The sequence below is a fragment of the Rhea pennata genome, chromosome 2 (genome assembly GCF_028389875.1).
Source record: "Rhea pennata isolate bPtePen1 chromosome 2, bPtePen1.pri, whole genome shotgun sequence".
NCBI classification, from domain to species: Eukaryota; Metazoa; Chordata; class Aves; order Rheiformes; family Rheidae; genus Rhea; species Rhea pennata.
In genome coordinates this window covers 38,465,504-38,482,058 of record NC_084664.1, presented here as the reverse complement: position 1 = coordinate 38,482,058, position 16,555 = coordinate 38,465,504, and the positions used below count along the sequence as shown (strand labels likewise).

General features: G+C 44.0%; 1 protein-coding gene across 1 annotated transcript; it reads left to right on the top strand.

Annotated features, from left to right (window-relative positions):
- Window positions 1–13,132: 13,132 nt before the first annotated feature.
- TRIL (TLR4 interactor with leucine rich repeats) lies at window positions 13,133–15,538 on the top strand. The gene has a single exon (XM_062567827.1). The coding sequence runs from the start codon at window positions 13,213–13,215 to the stop codon at window positions 15,532–15,534; it is 2,322 nt and encodes a 773-aa protein (XP_062423811.1). The 5' UTR covers window positions 13,133–13,212; the 3' UTR covers window positions 15,535–15,538.
- Window positions 15,539–16,555: the final 1,017 nt, after the last annotated feature.

The window sequence follows — 16,555 nt, the reverse complement described above, 5'->3', positions numbered from 1 at the left end:
TTAGAGAGCTGAAGTCACTGCAAGAGGCTACAGCTAGAAGAAGTCAGTGCTTTAGATAAATAGCATAGTCTCCAGTATTTGGACAATAATATCTGAGATGACTACAAGGCGGCCCAAGTGCAGGACGATGTGTACGACAACTCTAGAACATTGATCCACAGCAGCCACCTCCTAGATTATTAGGCTTCTGAGGTTTCTTGCCTTTTCAAGGAGATATAAAAGCCCTCTACTTCAGAACAGGCTGAGTTAAAGCAAACGTTCTTATCTGATACAGTAGAAGAAAAGGAAATTATTAATAACCAACTGTGAAAAGGCTGAGCCAGTTTCTATCATTCTCTGAAGTTCTCGCAAAATGTATGCCCCCAACAAAAGCTTGCAGCCAGAAATGCTCTATTTCAAATAAGAATTGTAATGAATTCCAGTAATATTTATACATGAAATATCTTCAATGACAAATCACAGATTTTTGAACGTGAGAAATGCAAGTTACACATGAAGTGTAATATTACACAAGTCATACAGATGGTTCCTATGAGACCTAGAACGTATTTGTCTGCAGAAACCTCCAAAGAGCCATATTGTCTGAGATGGAATTTCCATGTTTCCTCCTCTTTCAGCCAGTTCCCACTAAACACAGTATGTTTTCCATTATGACATTCACCTGTGAATGTAGCTGTCAATTATGGCAAAACTATTTAAACTACTGTTTATTTTGGAGAGCAATTGTTTCACAGAACTAAATCTTTGTTATATATATTAATAACAAGACATAATGACTACATATGATCTTGGTATACGGAGTTAAGAGTTTGCATTTTTAATTTCCTGTACTTCTCTTGTATTTTTCACTTTGGTTATTTGGAAAGCTGATACACATAATTCTTGAATGACTCAGCATGAAAAGTGAATCAAATTCAGTAATGCCTAGCTTTCAGAAAGACTGAGCAGACTCATGGATTTTTCAAAAATTACTTCCATGTATGGCATTTGAAAGATGTTCATAGTTCAGCTGAAATAGGAAAAGTGCAGTGACTAGTCTATAAAATCCTCTCCCCACTTGATTGTTCTTTCTAATTTTCTTGATTTTTAACATGAAGATAAGCAGCACAGATTAAGAAAGGGATGGAAAAAACCTGCTCCTGAAGCAGAAATGTATATTTGGAAATTTAAGTGTCAGACTAAACTGGCAGAGCCATTTGCCAGTACTTCTTATACATTCAGTTCATGCACCTTGGTAACTGTGAAGTGAGTACTTGAAAAAAAAAAAAAGAAAAAAGGGCAAAGGAAGAAAAAAAAAGATAAATCCTCTCTCTACTTGAGTTTCCATGCTTGGGAGTTGGCATGACAACTGCCAACAAGTAGTCTAGTCAGGCACTGACTGAGAGCACAAAGCGGAAGAAACCACCAGCGACACATGAAAACCAGGAACATAGAGAAATGTTAGTAAAAAAAAAAAAGAAAAGAAAGAAAGAAAAAAAAAAGAAATGATAAAGTGCGGACATCACAGAGCTTTAGAGGTGCGGGCATTAGCACATACACAGTGAGAAACTATGTTCCTGCATAGCAGTAGGCCGTGTATCATATGGCTGAAGTGGTGACTAGCTGTGTCTCCAGCGAATAAAAAGATTGTGCTACTCTAGGCAAAACTCCAGCTCTGTTGTGTGCCAACAGAAATAGCTGATCAGGCTGCACAAGAGCAGTTTTATAGTGAAGTGCAAGTAGCAATGCCTAAAGAGCATATTAATCTTCCTTTACTGTAGAACCAAGTCTAATTTACAGAAAACAGAAATTTGGCTCTAGACCAAAGGAAAGAATTAAGAAGGATGTCAAAAATAGGAATACCTGACATTTTTATGAGTAACTAAATCTTTTTTTCTGAAAAAGAAAGGACTTAAGGACATCAGTGAATAAGAGATGACATTCGTGCGTACGGTAGGATACATTATTCCTCTGCAATATTTTTATTCCACATTTTCCTCTGCAATATTTTTATTTGCTGTTGTTACATCAACATTTTTGACACAGCTGATTCTCTTCTGTCTCCAACTGTCAGGCAAGTTTTTGGCTCTGTTCTGCAATGCTCTACACGCAGCCTTGGATTTGCCTGAAAAGCCATTCTCTCCTTCTACACTGGCTTCCCTATGACCAGTGAGGCCAGTTAAGGTCAGACCAGCGTACAGCCGAAGTCTTCCGTCTTTTATCTCCTAATCTAAGTAAGGTTTCTAAATTTCATAATTTGTGTAACCTACTAAAATTGAAATTGTGACCAAATTTTGTTTATATACAATCTCACCCTTTGAAATATTTTTCTTTCAGAAACTTACTTATTATTGTCAAAAGTCTGTCAATTAAGTAAGCCCTGTAATGTAGAGCTTCTATTTTAAATGCAGACATAGCACTGGGCTTTTGATGAATTTTAAGTTCTAGCTTACTGAGGCTTTTTTTTTTCTTTTTCCCCAGAAACAGGTCTTAAAAATAGGAACAAGATCAAAGAATCTCTCACTTTCACTGGACGAGGGAGAATGATCTGACCCCACTGCCATTGGCATTTCCCACTTGAGCTTCCCATAGCAGAAGAAAGGGAGTCCCACCTGTACTCCAAGCTTCTTTCCAAGTATCCTATTTTGTGTGGAGGGAGTTCTGCTGACAAACTTGACAATCCCAAAATGGGAAAAAATAAATTTTATTTGAGACAAGGAAGCTTGGCAGCTTCTCACATGACAAGACAAAAAATATATTACAACCTTCATGCACAAGTGGCAACTAATTAGAATTCTTCCATTACTTCTGTTTCAGATATTTATTTCCTGAGCTATTAACATATTTTTTGTTTAAGAATTGATATTTGACTGTGCCAATTTTAACTTGCCAGTCTTCCAAATAGATTATATTCACAATTAATTATGGCACAAGATGAAATTGCATCATTTGTTACTAGCACAAAAAGACAAGGATCATCTCCCAAAGACATAACAGTCATTAAATATACAAATTATACTGCATATGATTATTTCAAGTGTGAAAACAATAAGCAGCCATCCCTGCTGCTGAATATTAAACTCTTTGTATAACGAATATTATACATGGTGAAGTCCACAACAAGTCTTAATGAAGACAGTGGACCTGCTTCAGATCCGTATCTGTTTTACAGCATGAACAAAATGTATGTTATAACTGAAAAGAGGCAGTTATCTTCTCTCCACCTTTCCTATTATATTCCAAATTTTAAGCAAGCTATTGCTAGTACTGAAAGAAATAACCTTTATTTTCTTGGACACAAAATTTTCAGTTTAATTTCCCTCATACATACTGTAATACAGGTAACTAACTCAACCAGTCTAGGTTATAGAAGATCTGAAAATGTTTACAGCAGGGAATGAGTAAAAATGTAGTATGTTGATAGGCCAGCACTTAGGCTAGTAATGCAGCACCAAATTATACCAAGTGAAGGTTTGGCCCAAAATATAACTTAAATTCAGCTTAACAGAGCAGTCACTGAGGCACAGCAATCAATACAAATTGAATATTCTGTGCTTACTGCATATAAAATAGTAACTTACACCGTAAGAAGAGTATGTGTATGTTCTACCATAGACAGAAGTACATTGTTTCATTAGACATGCCAGCTGAATGAATAAGTTTGCAAAGACCAGTCTCCATATTTTCACGTTGGATAGCACTGGTTTGTGTTATGCAAGTATCCTGACTGCAACAGTGCTTACTTACTTACCTAACAACAAATTTAAGAAAACAGAGTTTATGCAGTATGTGCCTTCTGAGCAATTAACTTCAACTCACCCTTTTCTCACTTGGATTCTATAATCAAATATAGGTCATCTATAACTAATGACCATAATGTAAAATTAATTGATGAAATAATACGGACAATTAAATAAGCCATTATGGCAATAAACTACATTACAAAAGCAATAAATGAGAATGACTGAGTTCTTCTTGAAATAACTTGAATAACTTGAAAATACAAGAAAAACACAAATCAACAAAGATCATTTTGCTAGGTCTGTAGAAGTTCTCCCTTCCTGTATCTCTGAAACTAACTTTGTGAACCTTCACTGATTAAGCATGAGATATCTGCACCATGATCTGCTTGCATTGATCCTACAGATTGCTGTTAACAAGTAGACCATCACAAATGAGGATTCTCTTAAGTTTTATTACTTTGGGGGCGCTAATTTTGGCACAAGCTTATTTTCTTAACTTTGTGCACAAACACTACCCATCATGTTAAAGAAATGGAGGTGGGAAGGTGGCAAAAGAAAAGTGAGTTAAAGAACACTAACAGAACATGTTGATGCAGCTATCTAAATATCCAGCATTAATCTGAATTAGTTTCTGACACTTAGTTTTACTATGATTAACTGAACAAGGCTCAGTGCACAAGCCCTCTCAAGACTGTATATCATGTTATTCTACTCATGTTATACAAGTCGACAAAACTAAAAACCACATTGTACAAGACTACAGAAATTTATATTCTGAATTCAACGTGCTACATAAAGAGTATGTTCTACATAGGAAGGAAGACTTCTTAATCAGAGAAAATACTCAGTTATGAACATAACTCAGCATCAGAAAACTCTGATTTTCAAGCAGGACCATCAGTTATCATAGTGATCTTATTTGGGAGAAAGGGATGATTGTTCTTCACAGTCTGATACAGGAAAAAAAGAAAATATATACATATAAATAGAGGGAGAGAGAGCACCACCACAGTTCACAGGACTAACAGAGCACTTACTTAAAATGTTAAGAACGTAAGTCATGGCCAGGAGCAGCAGACAGTTTCTTCCCCCAGTATATCCTCGTAGCTTTTGGCAGTCAGCACTCCAGGGATCACCCGAGCTGACAGTTGCAGAAAGTCCATTATCTTTAACAGACAGCAATGAATCCACCCTCCACACAACATATTTCATCTCTTTTTCAATCTTTATATTTCAACCTCCACAGAGGTACAGAGGAATTTTACAATTTAATTACACATTATATGTAAAAGTATTCCTTTCTTTCTAAATACGCAGAGAATTTCATTAGGTACCTCTCCACGCTTGTATTATGAGAAATAATTTACTCTTCTTCCTGTCTGTACCATTCAAGATCTCAGCTGTCACATTTCTAAACTGCAGAGACCTAGGCTATTGATCCTCTTCTACTATCAAAACTCTGAAAATACTCGCCATCCTTGCTATCCTCCCTCTCTACATTTTCCCATTAACTATATCCTTTTGGGGATTAGGAAACGTTTTTTTTTTTTTCCTCAGACCATTTAATTGTCAAATGATTTTAACTCTGTCTTCCAATATCTGCAGCCTCTCTGCCATTCAGCACTGCCAGCAAATCAAGTGAGCATGTTCTCTTCCATGAACCAGACCTTTAATGAAATATAATGATCCATAGCAGACACAGGATAAATCCTAGCAGAACCAAAGCTTATAAAACTGATAATTTTTAGAATAACTCAATTCAGGTGCAAGTTCTCCTGCCAGTTATAGCTGCACCTTATAATATTAATTACCTAGCCTACATCTTTCTAGATTCTGAAAATACTTACTATTTACTTACTGTTTATGCTGTTTCCTTATAGCTCTTTCCTCACCAGCTTGGTTTTACAACATGCCAGACAGTATCACTCATTTCAGCTAACTGAAACATATTTAGTTGAAGTAATTCGTAACCCAGTCCTGCAAAGTATAACAGAATACTACTAATAAATCAGCCACTTTAAACAAGTCTCAGCTACAGCATGAACAACAGCTTTGATCCAAAACCACATTTCATCATGTGGTATTAAGTACAATATAATCAAAATGCAAATATTTAGAAAAACAAAAGAATGCAAGGGCTACAATGCTTTGCTTCTACTTCATTTGTCTAGGTCCTCTCATTTTAATTAGAAAATGTTTTGAAAAAGACTACAAACACTTTATCAAGATACTTACACAAATGAAGTGGCTGCATAGAACTATTCCCATTGCAAGATTAAAAATATTGTCTACAGCGTTAAGACATAATGTTTATGCTTGCTACTCTAAATACACATATAGCTCTAAATCAACTTACATAGAAATGTTAAGTGATTAAGCCTGAGTGATTATGTAACACTATCTTGCCACCCATTTTCTCTAAAAATTATGACTCAGTATCACATATTGCCATATATAGCAAAAACGTGGCACTGAGAAGCAGTGACAAGATTTTACTTTTTTTTTCCAATTAAATCTAGTGGTGTCACTGTTGACACATGCCCACCAGTGTACAAATTAGTGAAGGGGGCAAAATGAAATGCCTCTAAGTGATTTCAAACCAAGCATACTTTCAAGTACATGAAACATTTTTGAAGCACTGAGGAGACTTTACCTGGAGTTGTGTGTACAATTCTAATCACTCGTATCCACGGAAGATGAATTCAAATAGTGATAAGATTCACTGGCATCCTCAGGGGAATCAAGAGTCTATCTGCCTAAGGTCTATCTGCCTTAAATCAGCTTGGATGGCTTACTACAGTAAAACAGTCAGAAGTGATAGGACTGAACATTCTATAAATATCAGAACACTAAATGCCAGGAGAAAAGTAGAGTTTTTCAAACTGAAGTATAATTTAGACCTGCAAGAACAAATGCATGTTAAACAGGAATACAATTAGGTTAAAAATCTGAAGGTTTCCTATTACAGCCAGAATATTCTGTAAGATGCTTGCTGTAGCAGCAAAGAGAAGAAAAAACCTAAATAACTTCTAGGAAGAATGTTGATATTCTTGTGAAAGGACTCATATGACATACCCTACTCTGATAGCAGATGACTAAACTTGACGAACCAGAGAGTCTTTCTAATCATATCATAGTCATGTGTTTAAATGATTTTTAAAAACCATCTGCACCATGAGGCCAGCTCCTCCAGTGCAAAAAAAACCACGGTTAACATCAAAGGTATGCTGATTCATTCCAATTCAGGCTCTAACATGTAGTTTTCAGTTATTTAGAACTCACATGTACTAGTTACGAAATAGGTGTTAAGAGGACATGTAGGGGAAGCGGTCTGCTGGATCTGCTTCCAGAAACAAGCCAAAGCTGGTTGGAAATGTGAAAGTTGAGGGAATCTTAGCTGTAACAGTCATGACACTGCGGACTTTAAAGTCCTGAGTCAAATGAGCAAGACAAATTACAAAATTACAATTCTAGACTTCAAAAAAGCAGATTTTGGCTTGTTCAGGGATCTGCTTAGCCAAATCCCACGGGATACTGCTCTGGAGCACAAAGTGACCCAGAAGCACTGGCTGATTTTCAAGGAGAATCTCCCGACAGAACATTAATGGTCCTTTCTGACATGCAGAACAATGTACGCAGAGCAAGTATGGCAGAAAACCACAGATGGTAAATGCAGGAACCGGCTACCTGGAGAAAGAGAGACATTGCCTGAGCATGCTGGGATACAGCCAGGAAAGCGAAAGCTGGAACCAAAACCAGGACAACATGGGAAATTCTGATTAGATATACAGATTTTTTTTTCCATCCTAAACATGGTCTAAACAGCTGCCCAGAGACACTCCATCCTTAGAGACTTGAGAAAGCCCTGAGCAACCAGATCTAGTTGGGAAACTGGACTAAATGACATCGGGAAAGCTCTTCTACCGTAAATGATTCTATGACGTAGGTATTACCTGACTATAGCAAATGGTGAACCTTTTCTGTTTTTCTGCATATATATCAGAACATGTTTTACAAATCAGTTACAGAAGTCCTGGTCCATACAATGTTTTGTTTTAGGGTTTTTATGCTCTCAGATGATAAGAAAAAGAAGAGAGCGTCTATAGCACTAAAAAAAGATGGCAAGAGAGTATTATTCTTTATAAAATAGATTGCCATTACTACATGTATCCTTCTATGGAGAAAGAGAAGGGGAAAATGTTTGCAGGAACACTTGCCTGATTTTTACCCAGTTATGGAAAAACTATTCTAACAATACTGCAAAGATTCAATATGTTAACAGATAATCATGCAAAAGAATTGCAGACACTGCAACAGCTAATTGTCCCTGCATAAACTACATAAGCATTTGTTTCACATAAATTACACCACTCCTCCTGACATGAGTCAGGTTCTTTCCTCTCTTACCGTCACAGATGTTGAACTACAAATAAAGTACGTACTTATGCTAAAGAGTCTCTCCCTCAGGAAATAAGTGTTGGAAAATACAAAATATATTTGCTAAATAATTGGTTAGACCTTTACAAGCATGATTCAACCAATCTAACTGATGAAAGCTAGTTTAAAAGTGATTCATACTGGCAGAGATCACTGCATATGAGAATTCAGATACATAACTTCCCCTTTTATTTTTATGAAGTACTAATATTAGAAACAACATCCATTCCTTGACTTGTATTGAATTTAATCTTATAGACTGAGCTAGCTTTGTATAGAGTGAGCTAGCTTATTTTTACCTACCAATAGAACACATGAATATATTATGTTACTAGTGGATAAAGATAAAGGTTGTTTTAAACGGTTCACACAGGGAACTCCCCAAATCAGATTTGAAATTGCTTGGGCAGTACTAACACATAAGAGAGTCATTTGCCTTAATCTACACTAAATGTTGGAATCACCTGCTCAGAGGAAGCCGAAGAAGAACAACCTATACTTCATGAGAATTCAGCGGGTTTTAATGGTCTGAAGAAAACATGATGGTAAAAGCAACTCTTGATCAGTGTCACCGACAATACACATCCTTCACTCAGATGTTTAATTCTGAAAAGATTTAAAGATATTTACAGTCAGCAGAGCCTTATTGCCCAAAGACCCCTAAGGATACTGGGCCTAGATATCTATTAAACATCTAGTAGCCTTGTTTCCATGGAGCAGAACAGGCACATAATATTAACTGGTGATCTGGCATCCATGCTTTATTTCTGAAGAGGAACTGCACCTCTCAAGGGAGATGTCCATTAGAAACAGATGCAAACCATCACATCAGGAAAAAGCTTTATTTAAAACATTAATTACTAAAATAACTGCAACCAACATAAATTAGCACAGATGAACTGTTTGTGCAATTTTAAAGGAAAAAATATTTAAGGACATTTGGCACTAGAATTCTCATTCTCCTACATTATGGTATTTGCATTACTGGCACTGACATACACAATAGCAGCAAAAACAGCAACCATTTAAAAGACGGTTTAATCCATGAGCTGCAGGAACAGCTAACAAAGACATTGACAGAGTATAAACTGTTTTGTCAGATATTCTAATATTTTGAAGCAGTGCAATATATTTTTTATCTGTTGAAAAGCAAAGACACCTACAAAAGTGTAAATTCCTACAGCTTCATATGCAATGGTGATACTTTATCAGCTAGAAAAAAGGAAAGATATACAGACCAATAGAAAATCTTCTCTTTTGAGAAACAAAGTTCCAGTTCTTGGTAAATATATGAGGTTATCAGATATCAGCCCTCAAATTTACTACTGCAGCATCAAGTACTGTCCTTTCCAGTACTCAAGCAAGTTTACTCAAGCAAGAGTAAATTTTCCTTGTCCACGAGAAGTTTGTCACAGGGATATGACCACAGTCCTAATGAATGTTGGAATAGCCTATACTGAGCATGTCCCCCTTCTTACTCTATTTTGTATTCTATTTACAAATATATTTGACCACTTCTAACCACCAACTCTCTGATCAATACCTAGATAGGTTCTTTCAACTTCCGCCTCACAAGAGAAAAAAAAAACATAAAAGACATTTGGTCTTAGGGAAAACAAACATATGGATACTATTTAGCCATGAAACAGAAACCAATTTAAGGTCAGTTTTCTCATAATCAAGCCAGGAATAGATAAGTATCAGTAGAAAGACAGTATTTCTGTTTCAGTGTTTGTTCTTGGCCTTCAAAAGTCCTCATATATCAAATCTTAATTATGAAGTTCCATTTTAAGGTAACCTTTAACACCTTTAAAAATATGCTCCTTTACAACTTCTCTGTCCCCCAGGGTTTCTAGAGTCAGATTAATGCTTTTTTAGTTTAAAATAAAAAAGCCTATATTCTCAATCATACATAAAAAATTTTATTGATGCACTTGCATAAGGAAACAAGAATTGCTGCAGTTGGAAAGTTCCTATGACAAAGTAGGAAAACAAATGTGGCATCTTTTATACGAACAGATGTGCTCCTAATGCATTTTGAATAACAACTTCTTACTTGAATTTAAAAAAATCCTCCAAAATCTATGTATTTATGTTTATTTTGCTTCTAGTATAAAATATTTTCAATGTTAGAAATGATGAATTCTGTGATAAATTCTCTTAAGAATCACTAGTAAAATTTTCTATTAAATTCCTGTTACTTATGTTTCCCCAAACCCAGTGAATACAACAGTGCTGGATAAATGTCAGAAAGCATAAACTGAAAGCTATACATATATAAAGACATAATTTGACTTTGACACCATAGTGAATCAAATTTGTTGCAGAAAAAGTCACTAGTTGGTCTGGCTTTACTCAGAATCCTTGAGAGCTAGGATGTCCTCCCTTACAATACAGTGGCTTTGACAATGAGGAAAGAAACCCATAGTCTTTGTAAGGGAAAAAAAATCCCTCTACTTTTTTCCGGAATATTATAGGTGATGTGATAGTTACTGAAAAAAAGATGCCAAGTGAAAACACATTCAATAAGGAAGAGACTGAGCTAAAAGGTCTGGTCTCTAATCGACGGACACTGGAATCATGAATGAATGGCATTCTTCTGCGATCTATTTCAGGAAAAAATACCTTGCTAATCATGCATACATTGTTCAAAATGAAGTACTTGGAAATAATCAGAACAGAAACGTTCTACTTCAATACGCAGAAAAACTTCTGTCTATCCTTAGAAAATGATGCACCTACAATTTATTACACAATTCTAAATCAAATCAATCGAAGAACATGTTTGCTTGATGACAGGTTTGCATGACAAGTGCAGGTCTTCAAAAGTTGACAAGTTTTGGAATCTGACAACTCAGATTTCTGACATTTTTGCTTTGAAATTTTTAATTTTTGATGCAACATACTGTGGCACCTTCCCCTACAAACAGATTTTGGGGTAGAAATTTAATCTACCTAATCCTTCATTTACTCTTCAGTCTGTCAAGAGTGACTATTATTAAAAAATATCTCTAGTTTCAAATTTCTTGATTCTAACCATCTGGCTTTGTCATAACCATATTGCAGCACATTACTGTTCACATTGGGTTTTCCCAATGAGCACATTATAGTTGAGAGTTGCTGCCCTGATTTTAGAAGATATTTGCAAAATTCATCCCGATTGTCTGAAATATCACTGTTGTGCCCCACATGACTTCCCTCAGCAGCACTATGCAGTTAGCACTCCCAAAAGACTCTCTTTCATAAGGCCCAGCCTCAGCTAACTACAAGAGCTAAGAATCAATGTGCTCATATTGATGCTCCCTTGACTGAGTGAAGCCTTTTGCCTTCTCCACATGGTTTCTTCAGACAGATAGCGTGCTTTTGAAGTAAATCTATGAACATTTCCACTAGAGCACTTTTGTTCATACTGCAGAGCAGTGTTGTAGGACAATTCATATTCTCTATGCATTAAATGCCACAGGACCAGATTAGAGCTAGCCCAAAGTAACGCCTCTCCATAAATGTGGGCAACAGGGCCTCAGCACAAGCTGTTTTTGCTCCACCAATCTGCTGCTGCTGTACCATACTACTTGCTAATGTTGACACAGCCATTAAAAACAAACAAAGCTTTCATGAAAGCTATCTAAAGTCTGTCTTCTGGTGAGAGAAAGCAGTGTGGTTTGTGTACTGCTTTGGTCCAGAAGTGTATTCAGTTGGATATAAATTCATGTGATGATGCTGTTTCCAAAGTATTTATTATTAAATTTGCAACATGATGCGCTGGGCATTATCTTCTTTCTCTCATCATTCTTGACAGCACTATATAACCTTCCTGCCTGCTCATATCCTCCTGCCTTCAAACGCTTAAAATAAGAGAGAGAACACAAAAGTCTGGTACCAGAAAGATCCTACTTCAATGCAGCCTCTGCATTTCCCTTGTGTTTTGCCATATTTTCAATCTGCTTTTTCTTAAAATGCATTCTGCTTCAACTCCTACTTTACCGCATTGGTGACATCTTAGGAAAACAAAAAATACCAGCAGGTAAGAAAGACAAGTCACTATTTTGTTTTTCAGCATGCGCTCCAACACCATCCTTTCACTCCGAGTGTATATGCTGCCAAGACAGAAGACTCTCTTCAACAGGAATGATTTCTAAAGAGCATCTGCATCACTGAAGAGCCCCGCACGGAGCTGGTGCTGTGTTCAAACTCTGTCAGCTTTGTCGGGACCCTACTGGGCAGGATATGCAGAGAAAGGCTGAAAATGCACTCTCTGCTGTACTGTAGGTGGCTCTGCCCTTTGACTGACAATCGTCTGACACAAAACAAACCCCCTAATCTGTGGTAAACCGTATCTATTGCCTTTGGCAGGCTTCTAAATACAACTTGGGGGGGGGGGGGGGGGGGGGAGAGAAAAACGAAAAGGAAAGGAGAGGGGCTCGGGCCCGCGCTCCCTGCCCCCGGCCCGCGCCGCTGCTCTCCCTGCAGCCCATGTGGCTGCAACAGCCGGTTCCAATTCCGGCTCTCCCGCTCCGCGCCCCTGCTCGCTGCCTGCGCCGAGCGGAGCCAGGACCGGCCGCGGGCTTCCTCCCCCCCGCCCCCCCCGCGCCGTCCTCCCTCTCCCTCTCTCCATCCGATCCTCCGCTCCCCCAGGGCACAGTGTGGGAAGTACGAATTTCCGCCGAGTTTTCTCGGCGAGCAGCGGAGCTCGCCGCAGCCGCCCGCCCCCTCCGCCCGCCCCTCGCCGGGGCCGCGGCCGCCGCCCGCCCCCCGCGCAGCACCGGCCCCAGCACCGGCCCCGGCTCCGGCCCGGCGACAGCCCAGGCGCCGCGGTGGAGCAGCGAGAGCCGGGGCGCGGGCGGCGGCGAGGCGGCGAGCCCGCTCGGCGCCCCCGGCCCGAGCCCATGGTGCCGCGCACGGCCACCGGCAGCCGCCGCGGCGCCCGCCTGCGCGGCGCGGAGCTCGTCCCGCGGAGCGGCGGCGGAGGCGCCCGCTAGCAGCCGCCGAGCAGCGGTGGGATGCAGCAGAGGCACAAAGCCGGCGGGGGAAGCAGCCCACGGCTCGTCCCGGCATGGGGACGCCGCGCCGGCTCTGCCTGATGGGGCTGCCGCGGGTGCTCTGCTGCTCGGTCCCCCTCCTGCTCCTGCTGCTGCCCGCGGCAGAGCCCATCTGCCCCGAGCCATGCGACTGCCAGCAGCACCAGCACCTCCTCTGCACCAACCGGGGCCTGCGCTCGGTGCCCAAGGCGGCCGAGCCCCATGACATCCTCACCTACAGCCTCGGGGGCAACTTCATCGCCAACATCTCCGCCTTCGACTTCCACCGCCTGGCTGCGCTCCAGCGCTTGGACCTGCAGTACAACCGGATCCGCTCGCTGCACCCCAAGGCTTTCGAGCGCCTGGGCCGGCTGGAGGAGCTCTACCTGGGCAACAACCTGCTGCCGGCTCTGGCTCCCGGCACCCTCAGCGCCTTGGCCAAGCTGCGCATCCTCTACGTGAATGCCAACGAGATCGGACGCCTCAGCGCTGCCTCCTTCTCCGGCCTCGGCAGCCTGGTCAAGCTGCGCCTGGATGGCAATGAGTTGGGCTCGCTGGGTGACTCTACTTTCTCGGGGCTGCCCAACTTACTTTACCTGCACCTGGAGTCCAACCGCATCCGCTGGCTGAGCCGCGGCGCCTTCACTGGCCTGGCTAAACTGCGCTTTCTCGACCTCTCTGGGAACCAGCAGAGCTCCCTTCGCCACCCGGATATCTTTGGGCCCCTACGCTCCCTCCACACCCTGCTGCTGGCCAGCAACAGCCTGCAGCAGCTGGCGGGAGGCCTCTTCCAGCACCTGCCTGGCCTAGCGAAGCTCTCGCTCAGTGGCAACCGGCTGTCTCACCTGGCTCCGGATTCCTTCATGGGGCTGGGCTTGCTGAAGGAGCTGCGCCTGGAGGGGAACCTGCTGAGCCACCTGCCCACTGCCCTGCTGGAGCCACTGAGCAGCCTGGAGGTGTTGGATTTGAGTCGCAACTCGCTGACCACCCTGCACCCTACCACGTTTGGCCACCTTGCCCACTTGCGGGAGCTCAGCCTACGAGACAACGCGCTGGCCACGCTCCCCGGCGAGCTCTTTGCCTCCAGCCCAGCTCTCTACCGCCTGGAGCTGGAGGGCAATGCCTGGAGCTGCGACTGCCGCCTGCGTGGCCTCAAGCGGTGGCTGGGGGCCTGGCACTCCCAGGGCCGCCTGCTCACCGTCTTCGTGCAGTGCCGCCTGCCGCCCGCCCTGACCGGCAAGTACCTCGACTACCTGCAAGACACCCAACTGCTGCCACCGCCTGATGGCAGCACCTGCCACGATGGCACCTCTCTCTCCTCTGTATCCCCTCTACCGCCAGCAGAGGAACAGCACTGGCTGCTGCCAGCTGCCGAGGGGCTAGGTGGCAACAGCAGCGGCGGCCCGGGCCTGCCCCGTGGGCCGCCGCGGGCCCCACCGTCCGCCTCCACGGCGCGCTTGCTTGGGGTGCCTGAGGGGGCGGCGCCGGCAGTGGGGCATGCTGCTGGGTCCAGCCCCACGCCGCCGATGCCTGCTCGCCCGGGGGGCTCCCAGCCAGCGCCGCCCAGCGTGGCGTGGCCGCGGCGGGCCGGCAAGGCCCGCTCGCCACTGTCCGCTGGGGTCCCGCCGCTGGTGTCTGACCCATGCGACTTCAACAAGCTGTTCCTGTGCAACCTGTCGGTGGAGGCGGTGAGCTCCAGCTCGGTGACGGTGCGCTGGGCTGTGCGGCCGCACCGCAGCCCCCGGCTGCTGGGTCCGGTGCGCTTCCGCCTCCTCTTCGACCGCTTCGGCGCCGCCGTCAAGTTCCAGCGCTTTGTCTACCTGCCGGAGCGCGGTGAGCCGGCCGCCACGCTGCGGGAGCTCCGCCCGGACACCCCCTACCTCGTGTGCGTGGAGGGTGTCCTGGGCGGCCGCGTGTGCCCCGTGGCACCGCGGGACCACTGCGCGGGGCTGGTCACCCTGCCCGAGGGCGGCGCGGCGGCGGCAGCGGGCAGGCCCCGCGGGCCGGACCAGCAGCTCCTCACCCTGGTGCTGCTGGCGGTCAACGCGCTGCTGCTTTTCGTGGCCGTGGCGGCCTGGGCCTCGCGCCTGGTGCGCAAGAAGGTGCTGGGGCGGCAGCGGCGGAAAGCGGCGCCCGTCCACGTCCGGCAGCTCTACTCCACCCGCCGGCCGCTCCGCTCCATGGGCACCGGCGTCTCCGCCGATTTCTCGGGCTTCCAGTCGCACCGGCCGCCCCGCAGCGCCGCCTGCGCCCTCAGCGAGGCCGACCTCATCGAGTTCCCCTGCGAGCGCTTCGCGGACAGCGGCGGCGGCGCCCGCCATGGCGACGACCACCTGCTGCAGCGGTTCGCCGACTAACGCGCGAGACTACAGCTCCCGGCAGGCCGCGCGCGGGCGGCGGGCGGCCGCGGGGCGCCGCCGTGCCGCAAGGCCTGCCGGGAGCTGTAGTCCGAGGGGGGACGGCGGGGTCTCCGGCGAGGCGACCGTTGGCGCCGCGGCGCCGCGGCCTCCGTGAGGGGCGGCCGCGCCGCCGTGCGCTCCCCTCAGCGCCACACGCTTAATATCACGTTTTACAGCGTATTTTCTTGGGCGGCGGACAAGAAGGACAGTTACAATCAACTGGATGGCCCCGCGCAGGGATGGTTTGAGTTGCCCGTTCCCTTCCATGATGAAGCGTTTGGGTGAAGGGGCTTCTTCCGATACCGCTGCGGTCGCGCTGCGACTGTGCAGCGCGCGGGTCAGCTGGGGGGCTGGAAACGCCCGTTTCGTGCCGGACGGTTTGAACGGCGACGTGCCTTTTAAACGCGAACGGCGCGCGAGGCGCCCCAACGCCTTACTGTGTAAACCATCGTGGAAGCAATAATGCAGCTGGCTAGTTTTACAGGAAAATATTGCTGACACCACTAGGAAAAACTAACGGTTTTGTAATATGTTTACAAATGGGCTATTTTTTAATTGTTTTTGAATAAATACTGCTTGGTACTTGTACACTAAGCGTGTGCTTTAGTTCTCTGGGTCCGTGATGGTCAGTAGCTCACTGACTCTCACATAATCCATCTTCGCTTCTGCACGGAGTGGGTGCAGAGGTAAACTTGACAGCTAAATGACATAGGTGCCTTTCTTCAGAAAAAAAAATAGTAAGAGACTATTTCAGAAATGTGAAACAATCTTAAACCCACAGGCAATTCTCTCTTAGCCTTAGTCTGCTAAAATTAGAAGCTTTATGTACCTCACTGTGAAATAAATCATTTTTGTATGCTAATCTAGGTTCTGCGTTTTGTGTAGCTGAGTGAGTAACGCTGAAGTTAAACGCTTAGAAAGTAGTATACGATATCTGAGGGTCTTTTTTTAATTAGTTTTTGTCTGTAGAGCAATGCTA

Excerpts from the sequence above, each read along its gene's own strand:
- TRIL (XM_062567827.1), top strand. The coding sequence starts at position 13,213 with ATGGGGACGCCGCGCCGGCTCTGCCTGATGGGGCTGCCGCGGGTGCTC.